The 27,769-nt window shown below is 40.9% G+C and overlaps 1 protein-coding gene across 4 annotated transcripts; it reads right to left on the reverse strand.

Moving 5' to 3' along the window:
• Positions 1-261: 261 nt before the first annotated feature.
• Positions 262-26,729, reverse strand: LOC101159647 (bromodomain-containing protein 4). Of its 4 annotated transcripts, none has more exons than XM_023958803.1 (22): positions 26,631-26,729; positions 24,075-24,220; positions 17,119-17,359; positions 16,937-17,029; positions 16,323-16,460; positions 13,340-13,472; positions 12,608-13,194; positions 12,151-12,522; positions 11,884-12,012; positions 11,218-11,436; positions 10,535-10,755; positions 10,360-10,460; positions 8,764-9,039; positions 7,655-7,744; positions 7,194-7,583; positions 6,337-6,984; positions 5,356-5,456; positions 5,098-5,218; positions 3,533-3,663; positions 3,259-3,443; positions 2,053-2,299; positions 262-1,966 (listed from the first exon to the last, which is right to left on the reverse strand). In XM_023958803.1, exons 3-22 carry the CDS (start codon positions 17,245-17,247, stop codon positions 1,898-1,900), a joined length of 4,380 nt encoding a protein of 1,459 aa, XP_023814571.1. In that variant the 5' UTR covers positions 17,248-17,359; positions 24,075-24,220; positions 26,631-26,729; the 3' UTR covers positions 262-1,897. The 4 variants fall into 4 exon arrangements, with proteins under 4 accessions (XP_023814571.1, XP_023814563.1, XP_023814554.1 ...); XM_023958795.1 differs by having other exon boundaries at positions 8,782-9,039; positions 11,161-11,436; XM_023958786.1 differs by having other exon boundaries at positions 2,053-2,296; positions 11,161-11,436.
• Between the last annotated feature and the right edge of the window lie 1,040 nt (positions 26,730-27,769).

Here is a 27,769-nt window from a genome sequence, read left to right on the forward strand (position 1 = left end):
ATCACTGGGAACACTTTCACATAAGATTTAAAGATGATAGAAGTGGGTCTTTAAGAAGTTGGGCCACTCCCCTTTTAATATGCCCCCTTGTGGTTACTGGGTGAACTGACCCGGCTCCACTTACTTTGATTTCCACTCCAGGATTAAAGTGAAGTCTTAGCTGAAGTCTGTGTAGCCCCCTTATTGTTGATGTTAAACAGTGTAAAAATATAAAACAAAAAATGGTAGCAGAGAAAAAAAACAGACATCAGAACCATCATCTTTTTTTTTCATAATTTTAATACTTTTCTTAAAAAAGGATGCTCCATTATCTGAAGATGAACCTGCTGACCTCAATGCCTCACTCATCAACATACAAACACATTGTTCTGAGTATAATAAAATCAAAAGAAAACAGTAAAAGGTAGAGAGAAGAAATGTTCAAAACGAACTTGTAAAAAGAAGAGATTTAAAAAAAAAAAAAAAGTGATTATAGAATTGAAAACACGCTTGGTTCTTACCCACCCCCTTCATAAACTAAGGAGGGGGGGCTTTCACTTCCATAAGAACACAATAGTATACAAGTGACCCAAACTGTTAACATGGAGGATGAAGACGACAAGGGCTTCATCTGAATAAAAGCATTTCATACGGATTGTTGTGGAGATGACGGCAGAGGACAGGATAGGCTGAAAACAAAAAAACAAACAAAAAAAACATGTACATGAAATAGAATTATTGTAGGAAGTGAATCAATTGGATGCACTAAAAGAAATGGAGACCTAGTAGTCATAACTGCCTTGAAACCGCTTCATCACCTTCACAAACTGTTGCATAACTTCCGATTTAAAAGGGGGATAAAGGAAAATTAAATAGCAATAAAACAGGCTTTTTTATCAAGTGAGAAGAAAACACTTTATATGTTAAAAAATTAAAAAAACGAGTGTGAGGGAACATTCAGCACTGAATAGATTGGTTTTTGGCATGGATAGGAGAAAAAAAAGGAGGGGAAGTGTGAAAGCACAACACAGACAAAACAATCCTCTCAATAGAATCATTAAAAAAGTTTTTCCTCTTCTTTACAGTAAACTCTACAAAATCAAACCAGCGCTCAAAGATGAACACAAAGACGAGCTTTGCTCCCCACAATCAGAATTTCTTAATATCTTTTTCGCAGCCTTATTGTATATAATATATATTTATATATTCATGTATCTATTTATATATAGTATGTATAATTTGAAGGGCGGGGTCATTAGTTTACAGGCCAGAGCACTAAGGCAAAGGACAGACTCTGAAACGGTTGGAGAGCGACTCCTTTGTGACTTGAATGTATAGCAAGGCCCCTGCCGTTCAAGCTGCAGGGAGAAGTTCAAGGAAGTGAAAAGGAAGGACGTCTTAGAAACGGGTCTAAGTGGTCCGGGTCTTTCTCTCCCCGCTGTGTCCTGAGAAAAACAATAACATCTCAGAAGATGGCCGAGGCCTGACCCCCTCCGCCCTAGCATCCCAGGGAAACCAAACACTAAATGATAGAGACGAGGTTTAGTGAGAGGAACATGTAAGAGCTGATTATTTTTTCGTCCACCGGTTTCTTTTAGAAAAAAAAAAAGCCTCTTAGTATCACACGCCAGGGAAACGTTTTTGTTGAACTTTTTTTTTAAATTAACTGAAGCTTTTGTTTAAGCATCATCACCAGCGGCTTCCTTGATGGAGCCGCTCATTCTATTGAACCGCTTTCAACCCCTTCTATTCACAGGACACAAGCCAGCTGTCTCAACTACTGAAAGAAAGGGAGAGTCACTATAAAGTCTGTGTGATGTGGGTTAGGGTGCTGAGCAGCAACCGTGTGTGTCATCTCACTTTTCTATTCTTATTGTCAGCTGTTTATGTGCGATGACAGGGTGTCCGCACGTCTTTCTCAGAAGAGATTTTCTTCAAAAATTGCCATCAGGTCACTCTGAAAGTTTATGTCAATGGTGTCAGCCATCTGCAGACGGAAGACAAAGGAAAAAGGAAAATTAGTTTTACAGCCTGATTCCAAAAAGGAATATTTGTTTGTAGTTCAGTCCGTACCGCCTCTCGTCTACGCCTCTCCTGCTCACGCCGGCGAGCCATCTCCCTCTGCTGGTCGAGAGCATTCTGTGCAGCCGAGGTTGGTGGGGGAGGGGCTTGTTGTGGTGCAGGCGGGGCTTGTGGTGAATGAGTGGGCGGAGTTGAAGCTTGGGGTGTAGGTGCAAGTGGCGACTGTTGCTCCTGACTACGGCGGGTCTCTCCTTGCACTCGACGCGACTGTTCCACAGTGTCGTCGTCGTCCCGACTACTAGAAAGAAAAAAATGGGAGTGAAGGAGCTGCTCTCTTATCACCTAGCTGATTGGTCAGTTTAAACTTGAAAAAATTGTAATAAAGAAAAAAACATAGAAAAAAAATAGGATTAGCAAGAAAATGTAAAAAAGGTATCAATGACAAATAGAATGACTGAGACATAGCTGTTTCTCTATAGAATTTGGTACTTCCTATTTAAAACACAAGGGGGAGGGGTCACTCAGTCCAGTTTTCATAATAGTCAATGGTTGTGATTTTTATGTTTAATGTTTTCAACTTGACAAAGGGAATCTTAGCCTTTTCTCTCAGGTTAAATACACCTGAAACAATAATGTTTCGTCACTAAAACAGCCTGAAACTGAAGCATCCCTGAAGGTTCTCAATAAAAATCTATGAGCTGGGAAATCAAATCAAAACTTTAATCCTAACAGTCTTGTGAAACATAAAAAAAAAGAGGACAAAGATGATATCAACTTTATGGTGGGATCTGCAGTTAAAGAAACTTATTGTTTGTCATTTCAGAATTGAATCTTCTCAGTGTTTCCGTCTACATGCTCTGAGAATTGTGTCTAGTACCCTAAATAAAGTCCAATTCCTAAAGCTAATTTCATCTTTTTCAGAAGTTAATAAAAAAATGTTGATTCACATTTTATGGTTCTGTTTTTTTTCCAGAGATGTCGCTGGCAACACTTAAAAAAAACAAATGCTCTATGATCGACCAGAACTCTGTGACTGTTGACACGGTCAAAGTGCCTCCGCTGATTCTGACATGAAGAATGTTGTTTTGCACCGACGTGCAGCCCATTACTAATGCAGAGTGGTGTAAAACGGCACAAAGTCGCTTTTCTCTGCTTCAGAACCCTCTTGAATTACGTCAATTGAATTAACACGGGGAAGCCAAAGGGTTAAAACAACGTATCGCAATTCAGAACTCTGATTTGGAACCTCCCACTCACCGTAGTTTTTCCTGCTCTCGTCTGGCTTGCTCCGCCTGTGCTTTCAGCTGTCTTTCACGCTCCTTTTCTCTGGCAGCCCGTTTGAAATGCTCAAAACTGCCACTGGAGGAACGCACCTGAGACGCCGGCGTGGACTGGCTCTGTGCCAGGCTGGCCCAGGAGCCCATGTTCTTTAACTTCACATCCTGCAGGGGACACACACAGAATAGTGCAATGGTGTAAAAAAACTGAACAAAAACAGAAGTTTCATTAATTGCTTTGGGTTTATAGACACCTGTGTCTTTTTGGGTGCGATTGGAGTTTTGGGTTCTTGCTTGATTTTGCTGTCCTGGGAACAAGGCATAGCCGGAGAGACCGGGAGGCGGGGAACAGGGCGAGAATCCTCTGTTGACTTTGTCTCTGACCCTGAAGCAGACGCGAATGAAAACTCTTTAGAAAGATGTCATTTCAGCCACTATCGTGCATGAGCACCAGAGATATTGCAGAGAAATTCAGTGAGAAAACGGCACAAATTCCTTTGAAGATGCAATTCAAACATCCACGTCTCTAGCTGGAGAGTTAGCAGCTGTGTGCGCACAAACAGGACATGCAGAAGAAAACACAGATTAGTTTACAACACATCCAAACCCATGTGCAAGCCCGCTCATTCATACGGATCACAGCTCCTGTACGGGCATTGATGCTTGTGAAAAAAGGAAAAGAAGCAGAAAGAAACGTCCTGCTGTGAAGGAAAACCTGCAGCATTTACATGGGGACTTATTTATTGGCCTCATTCTCTGTAAGGAAAAACTGTTTGTCCGGATCCCAGAGCAAAATAGATGGAACATGTCTCCATCATGTCATAATGAGATCTGAACTCAGGAGAAAAAAAGGTTTTAGCAGACAAGAAGAGGAAAAAAACAAAGAATTAAGCATAAAAAGTTCAAAACGCATAAATACAAAAATATCTAAATAGAAAATATTTTTTCCAGAGATCTTATATGGTCAACTTGTTTGCTGCCACCTCAGATGCAGATCTATTCGACCACAATTGTAACATAGATTTTAGTCAAAATGTGACAGATTAATAGATGTGTAGGTGAATCTGTCCACCCGTCTGGTTCAAACACCAGTTTTGTCTCTTCTAGAGGCTACAAACTCATTAAAAACACTGTTTGCCTTTTTGATCCATGAAAAAAAAGAATCTAAAAGCAGCAGCTTCAGATAAGGGTTTGTGGTGCAGAGGTCGGGCAGTTGATCTCTAAATATAGCAGGTTTGGTTCCCTCCTTGGAACCAAACCTGCAAGACTCTGAACTCCACATTAATTATTGGTGGATATAGGTTGGCGCCGGTATGATGCTGTATTCATGCTGGACATATAACACACTTTTAGTGCGTTGATGAATGCGTGTTTAGCATATGGTGTTCATACTGAGCTGTCACTACCCAATACTAGCACATTTACCTACAGTTGGAAGAGGCCTGGTGCAAATCTCACAAATCTTGCTCCAGGCTTTTTCTTTCACAGCTCTATTCCAATATGAAAGGCTTGATGTCATATCATTCTGGTTCAGACCGCAATTATTCATTTGTCCTCCATAATCAAGTTTCAAACGGTTGGCACTTCCGTAAATTAAAGGGGACGCCATCCAAACATCACTACCAAATCACAGTCCCTGATTGGTCAAAGTTCAACAGGTTTAACTTTTGGCTTGTAATAACGCAGAAGCCCTAAAAATGCAGTGGCGCAGGTTTACAAAGACTTTTCATTGGAAACAGTCGCTGGAACCCGCATATCAGAGCTGGGTGTGAATGCAGAATTAGGTTAGAACCAGACTGAAGAAAACTCTTGTACTCACTGGGTTTGCTCTCTGGTTTGTGTGCATCCTGGCGAACTGCTGGACTGAAGGGAGAAGGAGGCAGAACAGGAGAGAGGGAGGGCTTTTCCTCCTTTACTCCCACCAGGTTGGACCTCTGCTCCTACAGAAAAGTGCATTTAGATGGTCAGAAGCAGAAACAGAAACATAACTCAACCATATTCAAGAAATCTTTTTCAACAACACATTTATTGAGGAACAATTGAAGAAGTTAAAGATGCAAAGTTCTGAACAGCTTACATGCTTCTTGCTCTGTGGAGGCGACTGTTGCCTTATTGTATTGAACTGAGGCATCTGAGGAGAATGCATCATCATAGGAGGCGGACTGTCTTGCAGACAGCCTAGGAAAACAGGAAGCAAGTTACGGAAATTCACACCCATTTGTTTTATTGATCTGTTTAACCTGAACAGCAAACATCTTGAGCCACATGTGACAGAAAGCAGAACCAAAGCTGCTTTCTTCATTTAACATAGGAAGAAACTGTCATCTTCTGTCTGGAAAACCACTGCACTGGCTAGAATACTTTGAAGACCCACCCTGATGAAAATATTGTCGTCGTTTTTTTTAAACATGTTGTTTCCGCATTTTTCTTATGAATGTATGTGGGACATACATGAAAACAAAATTAAGCTCAAATTGCATTTCTAAGCATTTCTTTAGACAAAAAAAATAGTTTTAAAAAAAAAAGCTCCATGTTCTGCTCCATTCTGATGCATCCAATTGTAGACAAATACGACTTGATTTTCCTAATCTGAGCTGACATCTGGCTCAAAAGTGTACAGCTCCAATATTGCTCGCCATTTCTGTTGCACAACTAATGTTAGCTTTGGATCGTGGAGGCTGTAAGCTAGCAGGAGGGTATAAACAGCTCTCAGTTATGTGTGATGGGGAAGAGGAGGCAGGGTTGCTCCTCATCAACAGTCTCACTCACAACTCAGAGGTGAAAATCACTGAGAAAACTATGTCCTAAAATACGACAGGTTCTTTGAATTTGGCTAAAAACGATATCATCATAAAAACACCGGGTATGCTTTTAAAAGAAATCAAAAGTTTATCGGAGTGGGCCTTTAAAGTTCAGTCAGTCATCTTAAATAACCTAAAGCGACTTAAAATAATGAATACAAGACTATGGTTTGTAGAAATGTTTGTTCATGCTATTTAGAGACTATAAACATCTATATCCTAAAGTGGTATTCTTTGTTAGGATCTCTGCGGCTCACCTGTGGAGAAAAGCTCTGGTTTGTTCTGTGGTGATGGCTGTTGTTGATGCTGCTGCAGCTGCTGCACCTTCTGCTGCAGCAGCGCCCCCTTCTGCTGCTGTGACTGCGTGTGCGCATGCTGGAACGACTGCGGCATGAACCCGGAGCTGTGTCTCTGCGGCAGGGTGGGAGCGCTGGAGGACATGACCGTGTTCAGTGCCGAAACCAGCGGGGGAGCGACCTGCATGGGCGAATGTTGAGGCAGCGGCAGTGGCTGCGGCAGCGGCTGCGGCAGCGGCTGTGGCAGTGGTAGCGGCAGCGGCAGCGGCTGCGGGGCGGGCCTAGCCTGAAGCGACTGCAGGAGGGTATGGACTTGACTGAGTGGCGGGGTTTCCGGGTTTGTAGGTGTTGGCTCCTCGTCGTCCTCTAGCAGGGCTTGGGGAGGCTGCGCCGATAAAGTACCCAGGATGCCATGAGACGGCGGTGAAGGGAGCCGTGGTCGGGGGACAGGTTGGGGCAGGTTGAGAGGAAGTGCAGGCTGAAGCTGTGGTGAGGAAGATGGAGGGATGGAGGGCAGAGAGGGTGGAGGCGGCTGTGGGGGTTTGCGTGCAAGTGGAGCAGCGCGGTTGCTGGGTCTGGATGGTTGCTGGGGAAGAGCATTATGAACTGCTGCATTCAGAAAAGAAAAAAAAATTAGAAACATTAGTTAGTGAATAACAGAAAAACTTCAGTTACCCAGAGAAGATTAACATTTGAATAATGCTTTATTTAACTTTATTTAAACATAACAAAACATTAAACTCTTAGAAGAGCTTAGCAATGAAGAAATTTACTGTAAATTTAAAAGTTCTCATCAAGAAGCTGCTTTTCTATCATACCTGGGGAGGCTATGATCGGATGTTGGTTTAGGAAGGGGTGTGTCTCAGACGCCATCTGGCTGGGTCTGGTTGCACTGAGAAGGTCGGGAGCGGCAGGGGCGCTGGCGGTGGAGACGGCTGAACTAGCCTCTGTGTTGGACTGAGTCAGGTGAGAATTCATGAAGTGAGGAAGAGGATCAAACCCCGGAGTCATTAGCTGGGACGAGTCCAGAGAGGGCACGGAAACGGGGACAGGAAGAGGCGGAGCAAACGGCGGTTTAGGCTGGAATAATTGAGGCTGCGGCTGAGGAGCAGAGGCGCCCGGTACTATCCCGCTGCTGAGGGGTTGCTGGAGCGGTCCCTTTGTGTCCTTGTTGGTCAGCTGGGTTTTCTGCGGCTTGGGAACCAGCCCTGCAGACAGATGCAAGGATGAGCCAAGAACAGCTTAAAGAACCAAGCATGAACCATAGGGGGGCAGTTACCATTATCAGAGTCTTCACTGTCAGACGAGTCACTGCTGCCAGAAGATGAGGATCCCGTCTTCATCTTCGTCATTTCCAGAGACTTCTCCACTTCATGAGACAAACAAAACCACAAGTTTTAGAACTTTCAAACTCTTAGAAGTTCATAATTAATGAAGACATTTTCAGTTCAAGTTTGCTAGCTGATTCTTCAACCATATTTAACCAAGTCAAAATATTGTGTTCTGTATTTTTGAAAAAAACATAAATGTGTCCAACTTTCAGAGAAAAAATATCTTTTTTTTCCTTTAAAGTTTCTTGTTAAACGCCTGTTACTTTTCTGTAAATAAATCTGTAATAAATGCTGCGACTGTTAGGAAAACAAAAAAACATACTACCATATTTTTCGGACTACAAGTCGCTCCGTAGTTTAAGTCATGGACGCAAAAAAAAAAAGCAAAATAAAGAAGAAAAAAAATCATATACAAGTTGCACTGGCGTAAAAGTTGTCCTTTTGGGAGAAATTGATTTAACAAAATATGGGAACAAGAACGGACATTTCATCTTAAAAGGCAAATCATAATAACGAAATAGATATCAATGACACATTAATGCTTATTTAGCTTCATGAAACAAGGAGGAATCGAGTTTATTCATTTCAAATGCTTTCTTTTCATTCATTTCTTCCAGCGCACTATTCTTTATTTTGATTGGCTGTAGACCTTTTCAGTCGGTCTCCTCCTTGCCGTCTCTCCTGTACAGAAAGTGTGCAGTTTGCCAGAGTTACAGAATCTTCATCGCGATCAGATATATGTTTGTATTCTACAATACGAGACATATTTTTGTGCAAAGGTTTGAACTTTGGGAGTTTAAACAAAGGTGAAAAGTGTGTAAATGTTAATGTCTGTTAAATTGCGTGTGTAGTGAGGGGTTTGACAGCTTTCAACCATCTGTAATCTTACTTGGCAGATTTCATCCATCACGGGTTATTTTTACAAAGTTTAAGGAGAGAACACTGCACACACACATTGATCTATTTATCTGTATGTATATTATAAACACACACATACTTCTGAAACAACTTGCAAAATTGGTGACTAATACTTCAATATGAATGTATGTAAACTCACAGATAAGAGGAGGCGTACCTGAAGCTTTCTTCTTCTTCTTGAGGCAGCTGGACACATACTTCTCCAGCTCTCTCAGAGTTGAGGGTTTGAGCGTTTCAAAGTCGATCTCGATCTCGTCAGGGTTCGAGTTTTTCAGAGAAGGCTCTCGAGTCTGGATTATGTGCACGACTCGACCTAGTTTATCACCAGGCAATTTGTTGATGTCCAGGCTCAGCTGGCGCTTCTCCTCGTAGGACATCGGTTTGCATCTATCAGCAGGCACGCCAACAAATGCATCTGAGGAGAGAAGGGCCATGAATGTGAGGGAATTTTTACCTTATTCAGGTCAAATGCCAACAGAACGGAGCTAGAGATCTGAAAAGGTTATTATTTGGAATAGAATCCTACTGCATTTTGGAAAACAAAACATGGTTTTCCTTTGTGGTAACAGGAACGCACAAAACAGCTAAAGACCATTATCCATCATTTTTAAGGCAGGCTATTTAAAGAATTTTAGGAGGATAAAGAAAATGACAAATATGTTAATGATAAATATATTAATTAAAGATCCAATAAAACTATTCTTCACTCTTGTTTCATGCTAAATAACAAACTTCATAAATATTATGTGATGGAAATTAATTAGTGTGGATTAGTTAGATGCAACCTTTTACATTAAAGTGCAGCCAATATTTTGGACCTTTCGGTTCTGCTAATTCTAGAAACAAGTTTCTCACCAACACAGAGACTAGGCCTGACCAATAAATTGCAAATTTATCGTTATCACGATATCAAGCTGTGCAATGCGCATATCGCAAAAGTCTGATATATTGCGATAAATGTGCTAAAACAATCATGACGTACTTAAAGAATCAAATAAATCCATTTATGCATTTGACCAAATCGGATAGACCCTTTATGTTGTTGACCAATCGGATGGACCCCTTTTAAGCTAGACGCTATGTAGACGAGGGTCATTTGGAGTATAATTTAAGGCATGTGGACTCTTATTTAAATACAACTGTTGCAGTGAAATGGAAATGATGTTTTTGGTTGTTTTGCTATTCACGTCTCGCAAGTTATATCGTCATCACAATATTGATCATTTGCCTCATATCGTGCGGCCCCAATAGAGACACAAATCGTGTGCGGCCCTCCCAAAACCCTTTTTTTTCCAGCACAAAACACATGTCCACATGACCATAAATCAGTTCATGGTAACATCTCCTGCTTTGTTCATTCAACAAAATCGGCCTAAAATTGACTCTAATGACCAACAAGATGAATTGCATTAATCAGTTGATGCTATTCATCTTTACCCTAAAGGTTTAACTGTGATTCCACATTTTTGTCTCCATTTCTGAAACAAATGTGCTGTGGATCATTCAGGCATAGATAATTGCCAGGGGAGAAAAAATACAAAACATATAAAAAATGAGGGAAATGGACAGAAACACCCTTTAAAATTAACCATGTGATTCAAATGCTCTGGACTGCTCATTAAGGGTTATATACAATCTGGAAATTTAAAAAAAAATGAGATTATGAGCCAAATGAAGATAACCAGTGATCTTAATTTAAGAGCTGCATGAAACAGTGATTGTGTGACAGACGTACCAAGGTTATCCTCTGCTTCCAGGGAAGCAGAAGGAACCAGAGGGACTGGGCCTGACGGAGGGGGGACAGCTGGGCGACTATTTTTAATTCCTTCTTTCTTCCTGTGAGAGACAAACGATTAGGCAGCTGCCAGTTCAAGCAATAACAATGAAAGTGATACGCATAGGAAATCTACCCGGGCTTTTTCCTTTCTTTCTTCACCACCACAGCCTCCTTGTTACTCTTGTTCTTCTTTAAATTCTGGAGCATGGTGAGTTGCGTCTCTACAGGTTCCTCCACTCCTGCTTTCTTTTTATGCTTTTCTTTCTTTTTCTCTTTTTTGTCCCTCTCTTTCTTCTTGGGTTTGCTGGCCTGTGGTTGAGAAAGTGCTGCCAGCTGCTCGTGCACAGCCTTGAGCTGGAAGACACAAACATGTCGTCTTAAAGGATGTTGAGTCTGGAAGTTTGGCTCCGGCCAAGTTCCAAAATGTTTGGTAAAGGTGATCTGCATTCATCCCCCTCCTCCCGCCAGCTTTCAAGGCTGGCTTAGAAATACTGATTTAGATAATGTAATATTGATTAATCAAAATCTATGTATCAAATTTAAATTAAATTGTTTTGTTCCCAAAAAAAATTGACTTTTCTGTTCATCTTTGACGTACAAATTTGATCATCTTCTAAACAAATGTGACACTTCCTTCACTTGTATGAAAACTCTTTCTACATCATCAAAATGTTTTAAGGAAAAGACATTTGACCAGTTAAACATTCAGTTTCATCTTGTCAAATCATGAACTTGTAAAACAAAAATGAAAGGTTGTACTTTGGTAGCGATGGCCATCTCTACTGCTGAGCCCTTCATGGTTGCTCCTTGTCTGACCTGTTCCTGTAGCTCAGCCAGTCGTTGTTGCCTGTCTTGCTCGGAGTCGCCTCCTGAGGACTCTGAATCCGAGGAACTGGAGCTGTCATCTTCGGAGACAACAGGAGGCGGAGCCTGTCGAATGGAAGGTGCAGGGTGGAGGGGCAGCGATGGAGCAGGAACAGGGGTGGATTCTTCAGGGTCATCAGGCATTTTGGCAAAACGCATCTCAAACACATCCTGCAAAAATCAAAGAAAATACAGAGAACATAGTTGGAAAAAAGGATAAATATTAAATTGAAGAGTCTTAAATATATTAATTTAACCCCCTCCTCCCCCTGATAAAGTATGACAGCCATGCAAATTATGACAAAAAACATGGAGAAATTCCAAAGGCCTCAAAAATTGAGGCCAGCATTTTTACAATATACTTAAGTTTTATGAAATGAATAGAAAACCTTTAAAGATGAACTGATGTAAAAATACATTCTTTCTAAGATAGAGATTTTCCCTTCCTGACACACAACTTTTGTTTAGGTTTGATAATCTGAAAAAACTCTAATCAAGAACTTTTTTTTACAAAACAATATTTAATAAAAGGGGGGGAAAAAAATCTCAAACATTTCAATTCAATAATACAAATATCTTAATGCAGTTTCTGTGTCGTTATTAAACTGTGGCTTTTACCTGTAATTTGCGTGCCATGGAAACCACGTCATGGTCTGGAGGATTGTACTTGTAACAGTTGGAAAACATCAACCTGACGTCTGCTGCAAATTCCTGTGCATCTCTGTACTGCCTATTGTCCAATTTTTTCTGAAGACAAATAAGATTATCATTCACTCTGTTCAAAATGTATAGGTCAGATTTTTTAAGTTTATTCCTAAAATATAGGTCTACAAAAGTAGAACACAACTTAGAGTTCCAATCAGAAAGCAATTCTCACAAAGGTACCTTGATGGTGCTGAGATCCATGGGGTGCTTGATGATGTCATGATAGTCATGTAGGCCAAGAGCTTTAGCGTCGACGGGCTTGTAGAAAGGCCAGGCATACGCCACATGCTTCTTAGACAACATTTCTTTAAGGAGGCGTGCGCAGAAGCGCAGCTGTTCCTGACGCTTTGACGTCACCGTCCCTCCCGTCTCCAAACCCCCTCCCAGGTGATGCTGGGAGTCTGGCTGTAAGGTGTCTCTTTTGGGTTGCTTGAGCGGCCGAACAGCCTCTCTGCGGGGCCGAGTAGCATCGGATACAGGGGGGGACTCACTGAGCTGGTCGTTGGCCGTGGGTGTGGTGGTGTCGGCTTTTCTTTTCTGGCTCTTTCTCTGCTGTTGAAACATATAAAAGTCCACATTAGTGAGGAAACATTTCACTGGGCAGCCTCTGACAGCCTATGCACTGGGGAATCCTCACCTTTATGAGAGCTGGGGTGCTAGGCATCATGGGGGCAGGATGAAGGCCTGGGTGTGTTACAGTTGGAGGAGCAACAGTTGCCAAACCTTGACCCAGGAGATCTGGGGTTGAGAGGGGGAACGAGGGGACCAGATGGGGAGCGTGGTTGGGGGGTGTGGGAGGAACGCGTGGAGGCTGGGGCAGTTGTTGCATGGGTTGTGGCATGGGTTGCAACATTGGCTGCAGCATTGGCTGTGACATGTGCTGCGATAGCGGCTGCGACAATGACTGTGAAATGGGCTGGAAGAGAGGCTGGGATAGTGGCTGTGGAAGGGGTTGCGATAGCGGCTGCGACAGCGGATGGGACAAAGTCTGCAACATAGGCTGGGACATGGGCTGCAACATGGGTTGTGATAAAGACTGCAACATAGGTTGTGATAGAGTCTGCGACAGAGACTGGGACATTGGCTGCGACATAGGCTGCGACTGCAATGGCGCTGGAGCACCACGGTTTTGTGGAGTGGTTGATGGGGATGAAAAGCCTCTGGTGTTCGGGGTGGTTGATGGGGAGGATGACTCATGGCCTGAATCTGATTTTGTTGATAGACCTGGAAAACAGTAAACAGTGAGTAAGGACAAGAACATCAAGAGAGAAGATTTGATCATAGAAACAAACTCTTGTGCAAGTTGTTCAGAATTACCAAAATCAGCAAAAAACCCTTTTCCCGCTTGATTGTAAAGATAAAAACGTACCCAGCTCTCGTCTGACACCTCGCCGCCCTTTGGTCAAAACAGAAATCTCTGTCTCCTCTTGTGGCATCTCTGTGATCTTCTGCAAAAAGAGCTTTTCCAAGGCCTCTGCCATCAGGACAATATCATCCCCAGGCTAAACAAAGAGCCACATGGGTGTGTGAGAGGGCTTCAAAGACGGGTCAAACAGCAGGATAAAAGACAACAACACACCTTTCTTTTTCAATGAAACAAATGCATTGCTTGAAGGTAAGAGAGATTAAGGTAAGAGATTCAAAAAAATAAAGTTGCGGATTTGTGGAAACTTGTAAAAGGGATATTTATTATTTTTTTCTACAGCAAGGGTGAATTATGCAGGCTTCTGTTACGAAACCTGAGCACAGAAAATTTTCCTCTGTGTTTAAAAACAAACAATGAATCAGGATTTATGCAAACACAACATTTGACAAATTGTTTTGCCTTGCAAGATGATCTGAGACTTGGTTGTGTTCTCAGTTTTGCAATGGTTTTCTATTAAAAAAAAGCTGTGTTGCTTTTATTTGATTATTTACAAATCAGAAACTTCTGCAAATCAACAACATTGTTTCATTGAATTATTGTCATCTGCAAAAAAAAAAAAAGAAACGCAAATGTTTTTAGATTAAAAAAAACATTTCTGTTGCAGCATTTTAATTAGTAAAATAGTTTTTTGAGAAACCGAGGCTAACAAACATTTAACAGCAAACTTCAGCTGCGTTCAGACCTGTCCGTGAAAATATTGTCTTCAAAATAAACCAGTCTGTGGACTGAAAAAGGGTTTGGACCACTGGTGTACAACTGTAAAACTGCTTGTTTACAAAACACAATAGGAAGGCTATGAAGCATTACTATTATACTGTGATGCATCTACAGTCAAATTTTAACAATAAAAGTAGAAAACCAAAGTCTGCTAGCTTGATGCTAACGTATAATGGAAATTCCCCTAGGAAACTAATGCTAGGTGTCACTGCACCATTAATGAACTTGTTTTCTTGGAAAACTTATGGTGTTAATATATGCAACACAGTGCTTACTGGAATAGCGTATACTTTGATTTCGATTCGGAACAAGGTACAGTGGACTTAGCGGACATTTGTGAGCCAACGGCAGCTTTCTCATGACTTTGGATCAAAAGATAAAATAGGTGCCTTAATCCCCTAAACATTGAGGAAACTTGATGAAACTCGCAACGTTTTCCGTTTCAAACCTGAATTCCTCACGTCACATCGTGACGAACAATGTGAAATGAGCGTGGTAAGGAGCGGTCACAGGTTCAAGCCCAGGTGCAATCACATAAATGGACGACCTTCTAAAAAATTTTTCAAAACTGCAGAATCACTTAAATAGTGTCCTGTGACAAACTGATGGTGTTCAGCACAGATAGGGAAGACGTGGTTTCGCAAAAGAAAAAAACCTATGTGATTACCAAGTTTTCCCATTGTTTTCTATCAGCAAAACGAAGGCGATCCGCAAGATGTAAAATATTAACGACTTGCTTAATTTTAGGTCTATTGAGCTATTTTACCTTTTTGTGTGAACTAATGCTAACGCTCAGTCGACATAAACATACATTGCTGACTAAACACACAGCTTTATTTACTCACAGCCATGAGTCTTCCAAACTCTTTTAAGGAAACATTTTTAAAGTAACAATTTGTGGTCTAAAGTGTTGTTTTTTTTGCTTAAATCTTCTGGAATAAAGTGTAATGCTATGGCGCGAGCTCCACCTAGTGACCAAATTGAAACACACTCCAGCAGAAGCAGAACGTTTTTTTTGTAACATGAATCTGTTTAAACCCTTTAACTTCAATGTTAAAGATCGGCTCATTTTTGTTGGAGTTTCTCCGTTTGAGAAACCATGTAGCACTGTATGGTGTTCACAATCTCATCGGTTTATTATTTCACCGATACATTTTACAGTATGTGAACTGTATCTGATTTATATGAATATCTTCAAAACATATATGTATTAATGTATTTTATACAATCAAGTCTGAATGTGTAAATTGTGTAAAATGGAATCAAACCCAGTGGATCGAAAGAACCGAATCTGTCAAGGCTCTGGTAAATCGAATCGAATTTGAAAATTATTGATGCCCAGACATAGAAGTGCACTTTTTAAGTGTTAGATGACAAAAACAAAAGATTATAAAATACAAATATGAGACAATCTGGATCTGTGTATTAAATATGTTCATTTTTTTAAATGTAATTTAAACGTATCAGGTAAGGACAAAATCGAATGACTCTGCCCCAAAAAGACCTGATCTGGACATCTAATATTTTTTACGATAATCATTTTTTGCTGGTATTCCTGGCTAACTGGGGGTTTCACAACAAAAACTATAGTTATTAAATTAAAATATTTCTTTAAAAAAAAAGATGAATGTAACGTTACAAGCAGTTCCCTCATATCTGGTCAATGCTAGTGAAAAATAGAAAGAAAATACCCGCTGCAACTGTGAACTTCACATTATATGTTTCAATTTTGTTAATATAACAATCAGAAGGGATTTCAGTACTTTGCAGATATGTTTTTAATATTAAAGGCATGTTTGATAAATAGATGTGTTTAATGTAAGAACATAAAACCATTAAAATATTAAATAAAAGGAGAACTTTATCATCATAAAATTAAGTGTAGCATTTGTTTGTTTTGGAAAGTTTAAGGTCTTAAAAAAAAGTTTTTATTTTGGTTTATCATAAATAGTAAAACAAGAAGCTGCAATGCAGAGTCAATGGTTTAATGAAAGTGTCACTTCAGTCAATTTTTTTTATTTGCTTTTTGTACCAATTATCATTTTTTTGCTTAATACATTGGTATAATTTTAATAAAGACAGCACATTGCTCATCTGTTTCTTATATAATGTTTTTTTTCCCAAGTTTTTGAATCAACATCTATTCCAGTTTAATGCTACCGTGCTGAACTGTTTTTGTTTTTTTATGGAAGGAGAAAACGCTGCAAACCTTGTTATAGATGTAGCAGTTTGTGAACATTGTGTTGAAGTCCTGGATACATTCCTGGGCATTCCAGTAGTAATTGTTCTCGAGGCGTTTTTTTATCGTCCCCATGTCCATAGGAGTCTTGATGATCTTATAATAGTCCTTCAGGAGGAGAAAAGAAAAACATGACATTTTTCTTCATCTTCCTTCAGCTCAAAAATCATTACTCTTCAAGAACTTAAATATCAAGTCTTATTAATTCAGCATAATTTACCTCTATTATGATTCAAAGAGCACCTCTAAATTTGTCATATTGATTGCTTCTTATATTCTCAGCAGGACTTAATTTGGCCTCATATTATTTTGAAAAGAAAGTCTGAGATATAAAACAACAACAAAAAAAAACAAGATGACAGATACTACACTACATCCACTTGATAACTGCAAAATAAGAAGTGCTAAAAAGACTAAGAAGGTCAAATTCGTAAAAATTGGACATGATTCTTGAAAGATCTGCTTAAAATAAAATCAACACTTCATTCCAACTAGCTGTGGGGTGCTTTGCATTAAAAGGTCATTTAGGACCTCATAAATCCACAGTCTGATTTAAAGCACGAGTAAACAAATGATTGACTCACAGGCAAACCAAGTTTAACTGCATCTACGGGTGCTTGGAAGGGCCATGCAAAATGATGTTTCCATAATGTCTTCAACACCACTTTATGCAGATACTGGAAAATAAGGACAGATCACACCATACAGGTTAACAGAAGATTTAAAAAAAAACACTGGTACAAACTGAAGCTGAAGGGGTGAATACCTGCAGCTGGTTGGTCTGACGTTTGGCTCTGGTAAGGTTCCATGTTTCAGGGGGTGGGGGGTTGAAGGGAATAGGGGGTGGGGCAGAAGGTGGGTTCTGGCTGCTGCCTGCCTGCAGTCCGTCCCCCATCGCAGCTTTGAGTTGCAGTGGCTGAGCAGACAGTTTAGGCAGACTGGACCTGGCAAGGGCAGGTGGGAGTGAAGGGGCCCCCCTCAGGCCATTACACTCCCCACGCAACTCTCTGGACAAATGAGAGACGAGAGAAGCTGTTGGAGCTTGTAAACATACAAAATATAGAAAAACTGCTAAAATGTCTGACAGGCAGCAAAAGGAATCACCAAAAAAACAACAACCTGGATTGCTGCCTTTTAAGCCAACATCTGATTGTTGAGGACAAACTAAAGGCATCAAACACGTCTGACATGCAACCATGTTTACATTTTGGGATCTGTAGAATGGTAATTATTTACCAGACCAGAATAAAAGTCTTCCACTTTCGGCTTCTCCCATCAGGGGTCGCCACAGCGAACAAGTCGCATGGTAAATTTGGCAATGTTTTACGCCGGATGCCCTTCCTGACGCAACCTTCTCAAACTGGGCTTGGAACCAGCAGAGGTAGAGAAGGGAACAGGGAGCAGCCCGGAGTCGAACTCGGGTTTCACGGATGGAAGGCGCCGCAAACCAGCATGAGCTAAACTGGCTCCCTTACCAGAATAAAAGTACAGTGTGAAAAAAAGTATTTGCCGGTAACCAAAACTGCAATTTATTCCACCAAAAAAGATAAAAAGGTCTGTAATGTTCATCACTGGTAAACTTCAACTGTGAGGCAGAATGGGGGAAAGAATCAAGGAAGTCACATTGTATGATTTGCAAAGCTTATTTATATAAAAGGTGCAAAAAAAAAAGGATTTAGCTCCTACAATCAAGAATTCTGTCCCTTATAGACTTCGCCTTTGAGAAGCTCTTCTATCAACCTTGTGTTGCTAGTATTAAAGTCACCTGTTTGAATATAACCTCTACACAATTACCAAGACCAAAGATCTGTCTGAGGACACCAGGGATACCATTGCAGACCTGAATAAGATTGAGATGAACCAATCTACAATAAGCAAACAGCTTGATTAAAAACAGATTAACTGTTAAAGCAATTACTTTTAAAGGAACATCTTCATCACAAAGTGATAGTTGCAAGTTTAAGCTGTTAATACAGGCAACTAGGAGGACAGAGGATCCTCTTACAGAATAAGTTACACGTCTGTGAGAGCCAGAAATCTTGCTCATTTGTAGGTGACCAGAGACAATGTCATTTTCTGGACTTTTCTTTCTCGCTTTGTCTCTCATATTTGAGGTATACCTATGATGAAAATTACAAGCCTCTCTCATCTTTTTAAGTGGGAGAACTTGCATAATTATTGGATGACTAAATACTTTGTGCCCAACTGTATAGAAAAACGTTTGACCTCTTGTCATTGCCAACCAGGGTTACATTACAAAACATTGAGGAGAACCTTAGTTTTTGACTGAATACGTATTTATTGCCCCTATGCAAGGGCCTCAAAAGTAGCCAGTAGCCGGCACCCGGTGAAAATTCACCATCTGTAAGGTAGTTACCGGTTCCTTTTTGATGACAAACAAAAGTTTCATTTAGTACCTTACAGTAAATAACCTGTGTATGAGGAGTCCAAAAGCAGCCACATGAGAACAGGTTAGGGGAACTCATAGTTGCCAACAGTGATAGAGTAAAAGTTAAGAACTAAATCCCCTTTCTCTTCTACATTCAAATCAGCTGAAATAATGCCAAATGCCTGGCAAATGCATAGACAATAGAAATTACACATAGAAATTTTCCAGTCAACGACTCACACCTTCAGCGCTCAGGTTGTAGCCTCCTACTCTGAAAACCTTTGAGGTCCCTGCCTCTATTTATTATGTCATGTTTTGCATTAAGTCATAGGAGGATAAACATTATTGATACAAGCCACTATAATATCTGTACTGATAACCACCCAGATGTTAACAGTCAACACAATCTGAGAGAGACTTGTAGTTTTCATCATAGGTATACCTCAACTATGAGAGACAAAATGAAAAAAAAAACTTCCAGAAAATTACATTCTGATTTTTAAAGAATTTATTTGTTAATTATGGTAGAAAATAAGTACCGTAATTTCCGGACTATAAGCCGCTACTTTTTTCCTGCGCTTACAGCCGTGCGGCTTATTCAGTGACGCGGCTAATTTATGGTTTTAATTGGTGGCCGCCATGTACGTACTTTCGGACACAGTGAATGGTTACAATTCACTATCTAACACCAAGCACAAGTCATTTGTTTTTCAACACACCTCTAAGCAGCCAAACAGCATGGACCTCACTTCAGGTCTTAGACACTTCAGTCATGGTTCAACAAAACGAAACACGCATGCCCAGCCGCATCCCAGAATCCTTTGGTGCCATGAAACCCAACGTGCACGTGATCGCCACTACAATATGAAGAAGCTTTCAAGTTAAAAGCAATCGTTAGAAGCAGCGTGAAAAAATCCACCATCACCAACGGGTTTGGAAAAGCTGGTCAGCTGCGTGACAGAGAGAACAGCGCATGGAGTGAATTTACCTCTGAGTCATAGTGACTCGGCTGGCTGCACGTAAATATGTGGGAATAACATCAGCCTTTATTTTGTCGGGACACGACTGGAAACACAAATTGACGTGGTCGTTTAAACGGTTTCTAAGGACTGAGCGGAGTTTTGCATTGAAACGCTCACAGCCTCCGTGTGTGCTGGAGACTGCGTGTGAGCTGCGGGGCCGATGGCAGTCTGAAGGCTCCCACACGTAACAACGCATCCACCCCTCATACAAAAAACGTACAGTATTAAGTCCGATTGCTCTGCACAGACACGATTTGCTCCGTTCACCGGCGCAATGGGGACGAAGCGCTCCTCCTTGGAGCCGCCCTGGCCAGAGCTGTCGGAGAAGAAAGGAACGGGAGACAAGGAGCCCGCGGACGGACGGAGCTCAGAGGCGTCCGCGGACCAACAGTGTTTGTTGTGGAAGGAAACTTCTGACCCACGCGCTGCGAGGAGGCGCGCGTATCGCGCTGAGGCGCGTGCTTTTTAGCCGCCGCTGCTTTATTTTACTGGTGTGTTTTTTAACCAGCCCTGTTACTCCCATAACGCTGCCGCGACACAAGCGGAAGGAGAGCTTTTCCCGTTCACCCCTCCATGCACTGCTGATACTTGCTCATTCTTAAACACTTACAACAGAATGGCGAGCCGGGCATTGGCCCCGCCTTTAGCCCCTAAGACTCATGGGAAATGGGGGATCGCGGATGTAAATTTCCTCATCATAACTGAGGGATGTAAAGTTGATTATATGGTTACTGTTTGTAATTTTATGTATGATACTTAGATTGTCAATAATTAAAAAAAAAATAAAAAATAAAAAATAAAAAAAGCCATAACTGAGGAACTTGTGAACAGAATAGAGTTCCATGCTGTTTGGCAGCTGTAGATATACTCAAATACATGGGCCTCAGGCAAATCTGACTCCACCCACTGTGTGCTAATGAATCACACTTACTCTGGGAGTTAGGACTTGATTTGTTAGGATGACAATGTTGCCTAATACATGCGGCTTGTACTCCGACGCGGCTTGTGTATGTATAAAAGTAGTTAAACACGTGAAAATGGGTGGGTGCGGCTAGTAATTGGGTGCGCTTTGTAGTCCGGAATTTACGGTATTTGGTCACCTACTAAAAAAGCAAGATTTCTGTCTCTCACAGACCTGTCACTTCTTCTGTAAGAGGATCCTTTGTCCTCCACTTGTTACCTGTATCAGTGGCACCCGCTTGAACCCATTATCTATATAAAAGACATCTGTCCACAACCTCAAACAGTCACACTCAAAACTCCCAAAGAGCTGTCTCAGGACACCAAACCAAATTGATGACCTGCACCAGGCTGGGAAGACTGAATCTGTAATAGGTAAGCAGCTTGGTGTGAAGAAATCCACTGTGGGAGCAATTAGTAGGAAATGGACGACATACAAGACCCCTGATTATCTCCCTCCATCTGGGGCTCCCCGCAAGATCTCACCCTATGGGGTCAACAGAACAGAGTCTGGACCAAAGTAACAAAGGCTACCATCAGTAACACACCAGGGACTCAAATCCTGCAGTGACAGAAGTGTCCCGCTGCTAAAGACAGTACATGTGCAGGCCCGTCTCAAGTTTGCTACAGAGCATTTGGATGATCCAGAAGAGGACTGAGAAAATGTCTTTTGGTCAGATGAAACCAACTGAACTTTTTGAAGAACTCTACTCGCCGTGTTTGGAGGAGAAAGAATGCTGAGTTGCATGCAAGAACATCATACCTACTGTAAAGCATAGGGGTAGAAACATGGGGCCATGTATCGTCAGATTTTGGGTGAAAACCTCCTTCTGTCAGCAATGGCATTGAAGATGAAAAGTGGCTGGGTCCTTCGGCATAAAAGCGATCCCAAACAGACTCCCCCAGGTAACGAAGGAGTGGTTTGGTAAGAAGCATCTCAAGGTCCTGGAGTGGCCTAGCCAGTCTCCAGATCTCAACCCCATAGAAAATCTTTGGAGGGAGTTGAACGTCTGTGTTGTCCAGCAACACCCCCAAAACATCACTGCTCTAGAGAAGATCTGCATGGAGGAATGGGCCAAAAAACCAGCTGCAGTTTGTGAAAAACCTTGTGAAGACTTACAGAAAATGTTTAACTGCTGTCATTGCCAACAAAGGGTATATTACAAAATATTGAGTTGCACTTCTGTTATTGACCACATATTTACTTTCCACCATAATTAGCATATAAAATCAAACAACGTGATTTTCTGGATTTTCCCCCCTCATCGCTGAGGTAAACCTATGATGAAAATTACCGGCCTCTCATCTTTTTAAGTGGCAGAACTTGCACAATTTAAGAACTCTAAATGTTAAAGAGCTTTGCATGAAATGAAACCCACTCCAGAACAAACACTAATGTCAAAGTCAGGTAATCAACACAGACTCACATATGTGGGTTATATTTTAAACCACACAGTTCAGCCAAAAAATAACAACAGAAGGGCATAAAAGCCAGAGAGACTACAAAAATCCTGAATGCAGAGTCAAATGATTTTCTACAATCTTGACAGCAGATCCACGTTTCAAGGACACGCGGTGTTAACTCGAAAATATTTATTAATAAAAACGGTTTAATTACCATTTCAGCTATATATGTCAAGAAATTCTATACTGTGAATCGGAAATGGCGTAATAATGCTTTTGTCTTACACGTGGATGCAGGCTGATGACAAAAATGACCATTATTTCTTACTTCTGTCTTACTTTAAGCAGTTTAGGTTAATTGAATAAGAAAAAAACTAGTTTACAACTAGCAGACTTGACTTTAAGCAATAAACAATTGATTGTTAAACACTATCACAACAACATAAAAGCTAGTACTGCCCCTGTGGAGCACAAATAATTGCAGACATGCACAAATTAGGAGCTTTCAACAGTGTGATGTTTTTGCTTGACTGACAATATGGCTAATATTTACTATTGGATAACTTCCTAACAAGTGGCCTGAAAACCAGAATTCTAGCAGAAATTAGGGGTCTGACGATAACCGCATCACCACGGTGATGACGGTCGTTTACTGAACTTTTTTTTTTGTTAAAGTTCTACATATGGTGCGTGATTGGAACTATAATAAACGCATTAAACACATTCATCTTTGCTGATAATTAAATTTTTCTGCTAGTCTTGTGTTCAGACTTCAAGGGTTTCTGGGAGAAACCTTTTATTACTGTTCTCCTTTACTCCCTGCACAGCGCCTCTCACTCACTCTTGCGCTGCACGCGCTCCCTCTTTTTACACACATGCGAGTGGTTTCAGCAACACACACATCCTCATTCTACGACAGAAGTTTCCGTTTCACGAAGAAATACAACAAATTTACTGTGTTTTAATTATTAATTTCCACTGTATTCATTTCCATTACAAGCTGCGTGCATTCTTGAGTGCGCGACAAGACCGCCCGCTGGAGGATTTTGTGTCGGGGAAGGAGGGGGGTGTTGCAGAGTCCAGACACCGCGACTCTTACTGCTTCATCACAGCGATGATCAAAAATCCCACACTGTCACAGCTGTACTCCAGATCAATCACCGTTCTTCTGGCGGAAACCTTTAATTACTGTTCTCCTTCACTCTGTAACACCAAACATGAACGCGGACTGTTAGAGTGCGATGAATATCACTACGTGCTTTTTTTGGGAACTATTTTGTGCAGCGCAAAGTTACGTGTCTGTATAAACAAAGGCAGAGCCTCCTGCACCGTGTTCTTCATGGGTGTCAGGCTTCATGGCTACCGGAAAGGTGACAAAGAGTCTGCAGTCTCGTTTATTACTATGCAATATATAATACCCTGAGAAGATGTCTGTACCAGAGAGCACAGGTAAAGCCTCGTGTGCAGCTTCAGAGCAGTCCGCTGCAGAAGAATCAACACGCACCCCCAACGCACGTGTGTGCCCTCCTGCCTCCTACACACGCAGCGCGCTGACACACACACACACATAGTCATTCTACAACACCTATACAGTTAGTTCATTAGTTAGATAGGTAGTAGTTTGTTGTTACTGTTGTTTGTTAATAAAGAATGTGCGTTGTAATTGTATTCATTTTCGGTGCGGCCGCCGGGGATTGTGCGTTTGGCGGCGGCGGGGTGTGTGGGTGTGTGTGTGTGTGTGTTTATCACCGCGGTGATCAAAAATCCCACACAGTCACTCTCTAGCACAAATGTTATCGTGTGTGGCCACTGTACCTGCACTGCCAAAAGTACGAGGAATGTGACGTTAAACAATCTTTTTTTAAATTCAAACATTAACAAAAATCCAGCCATAATTTTTGGAGAAAAAAAAACACCATGACATTTACTTCTTTTGAGGGAACTTACATGTTTGATGCTGTGCAGCGATGGTCTAATACTCCACTGTGGTCATCTCAGTTGGTAGGGCAGCAGTTTCCTGTCACATGAAATGGTCCTCAGTGACACGCCGTGGGGGCATGAAACCACAAAACACGGAGAGCCGAGTGTCACACCTACAAGAGACAGATCAGAACACTTCAACATTTTAAATGCAGGCTGTTTTTGTTCAGAAAGACCAAACCTATTCAGAGAATTGAGTAGAATGTCCTATCAAGCATAATTGAAATTGGACTTATTGCAACAATTCTGCAGAAAACTACAGGCAGGTATCCACACAAACAGCCTTCAATTTTGAAACACATTTTAATGCAGTTTTAAACAGATTTAAAAATGACGTGACTAACACATTTTTCTTGTATATGCGCCATCTTGTGGGGTCTAGATGACCCCATCATTACATTTACCCGTTATCACTTCCATGACAAAGGTGGACAGAATTTCATGTCTGCCATGGAAATGAGTGAAAATAAAAAATGACAGAGAGAAAAAACATTCAGCGCTCTATCTTTTGGGTTCCAGATGACTCCACTCCCAACATTAACGTGCCTTGGATAGCACAATTAGGCCTTTTCTGGTGTGCGTGGCGGAAAAAAAACAGTTATTCTTATTAATCATAAGAATTGTGTAATTAGTATAGTAATTACTGTAGATTATTCTCAAATGAAAAGCAATAGAACATCGCTAATATTCTCAGACTCTACAAGCCTCAGATTTTCACTTAAACTTTTAAGCTCAAAAGATCTGTAGATTTTTACTTTGCAAAGGCAAAACCCTTTAGACAGTTATATTTCAAATGCACAGTCTTATGTTTGACAAATAGCAAAAGGTTAATGTTCTCACGCCAACTTTGAGTGTGAAGGTGTCATGATCTCAGTTTGTTCTGGAGACATGAGCACCACATTTCTGTGTACAGTTTTCCAAAAATATTCTTGAGTAAAAGCTTTAGCTTTGCTTTGCTGGACTTGAGTTGTTCCCCGTGTACTTCTAATCATTTTTAGCCAATATCAAAAAACTTGAGTCGTTTTCTAAGACATATTTTCTGCAGAGGGACAGTAGTTCCTTAAAACTTCACCTCACAGTTGTGGGCGGGTCTGTTGGCGTGGAGCAAGCCCCCCCTCACTTCCAGTCTCACATGTGTTTACGCTCCCCTGCAAGCTTACAGCCCCTCATCACCCCAACCGGTGCAACAAAAATGGTGAGCAATATTGGAGCCATACAGTTTAAAGCCAGATTCTAGCTCAGATGAGAAAAAAATAAATAAACAAAACATACATGGATCTAAATGTCTACAATTAGATCCAATTAAATGGAGCAGAGCAGGGAGCTTGTGGCTTGCCGTAGGACCTTGTACGTCACACTTTTCCTGACAGCATTTTCTCGTGTGCTGCTGATTCACAATGATTTGAATAAATAAATACTCAGAAATGCAATTTCAAGCTCCATTTGCTTTATACATGACTTCAATCATAAGACAAATGCCAGAAAAACATATTAAAAACGACAAAAACGTTATTTTCATTATAGAGGGTCTTTAACAGTTTCTTTCATTTTTACTTTTTCCTCTTTTATCTTGTTTTGTTTTTCATCTAAGCTTGTACTTTCATAGTGTTTGGGGGGGAAATAAAGGGTCAGATGTGGTGCAAATGTAATCCCAAATCCGAAAAACGTACAAATGACTCCCAATATCTTTATCACTATGCAATTTATGTTAGATCCTACAGGAATTTAAATAACCAGCACACGACACGCACACACACCCTTGCTGCAAAGCTAGATTCTGAAGCCCAAACGCATATAAAATGTCACGTTCCGCTTTAAATGCAGTCATTTCGAAACTACCACATTTATCATAAGACGCACAAAAACAAACAACATTCAGCAAGACGTCAACCGCGAATAAATTATGAAGTTTAACAAAGAAGTAGACGCTTTACGTTTTTCTAGATAACCTTCATTACATCGCCATGTTCGCTGACTTCAAGTGACAGCTCTGCACGTAAACAGTGTTCCAGAATACAGCTTCCACGAGATTGGTATTCTAGAAGTGATGTACGCCCCGGTTCACGTGAGTTTCGGCGCCATCCTGTGCAACTTACGCAGCCGAGAGGACGTAACTTATGTCACGAATACGGCCTACGGGGCTACAAACAAACAGCCTAGCAGCTACCTGGCTAGCATGAGACCGAGTTGCCGCTAACATGCACACTGACAGCACGTAGAACCAACTGTCACCAACAAAAACCGAACACAAAGACTGTCAGAGGTGCGATACGGCCGACAACGAGCACAAAGGCGTCCAAACGCACCCCTGAAAAAGACAACAAGATCCCTAAATCTGGTGTGCCCGAGCCGGTGCAAGGCCTGCGCAGGCAGCTCATGCTTCGCCTGACGAAGGGCTCACTGACGGAGCGTCAAATACAGCACTGATGACCGCTGGGAGACCCTCGGCGGATCGACGGGGGTTTACGCTTTCCTATCATCTATTCGTGTCGTGTTAGCGAATCCATTAAAACCTAGTTTTACCTTCTTCAGGCGCTTGTCAGCAATCGCAGCCCTTCCTCGCCCCAAATCCAGAACAAACAGTCCCGTTCTACGTCAATGACGTCACACGTAAGGGGGCGGGCCTGCCCGCGCGCCATCTGAAATGTCACGTCCAGCTCCTCCTCTCCTCATGCAATACCATGTAACATTCGGAAACGAGGTTAGTGTTGCTCAAAAACACCAAATATTCTAATGTCACTTACTGTATTTTGACACACTATCATGTGTCGTTTGTTTACCTGTGTGACATGCTTAGAAAAGGTAAGGTTACAAAATAACAGGACATTTTTAAGCTTACAGTTTGAATTCTGGCACATTAAAAACTAAAACAGAACATTTTTAAGGACCGTTTCTCTCAAAAAGCCTACAAAATTGTTAGGAATGAATTGTTAAAACTATTTTAGTGAAGTCTTTCTGTAACAGAATAAATGTTTTGTTTGTCACGGGGTTTGAAGTATTTCCATTATGTATGTCCACGAGTCAAACCTAGAACACAAAATGTTCATAACAAAAAAATATAATTTAAACAAACGATTTATTTATATGAAAGAAAATGGTAAATGCACATAAATCTCCAAAATTGCCTTAATTTTCATAAATAGCAGGTTACAAAGCAGCATATTTAGAAATAGCTTTATTTGAAAAGATGGAGAAGGAATCTACAACTTAACACCTTTGCAGATAGAGGCTGGCCTTTACATTTGGAAAACAAAAAACATTTTACTTCTTCATCCAGTATATTTGCTGTGAAAGAAATGCGTAAAAATTTATCAATTTACCCAATTTTTTGTTGCAGTTTTTCATCAAATCAACCCTAAATCCTAATATTAAACACGAAAGTCAAAATGTAAAAAAAATAAAAAAAACTGTTCAGCTGATAGCCCAGTGACGTTACGTAACAGAACGCAACTGCGCCGTCTAGTGGTATGACAGGGTATTCACGTCGGATTGCTGTTAGAACTGTGAAATCCTGAAAAATAGTTAATATTTTAAAATAGACAAAAGAAAAGATTGACACTAAAAGCAAGAACAAACTTTAAAAGCTATATTTTAAATTGATAATTTAAACAAAAGTGCATTTAGGTGAAGTTTATGTTACCTGAATTGACAAAAACATCAAT

This window comes from Oryzias latipes, chromosome 1 (genome assembly GCF_002234675.1).
Source record: "Oryzias latipes chromosome 1, ASM223467v1".
Classification (NCBI taxonomy): domain Eukaryota; kingdom Metazoa; phylum Chordata; class Actinopteri; order Beloniformes; family Adrianichthyidae; genus Oryzias; species Oryzias latipes.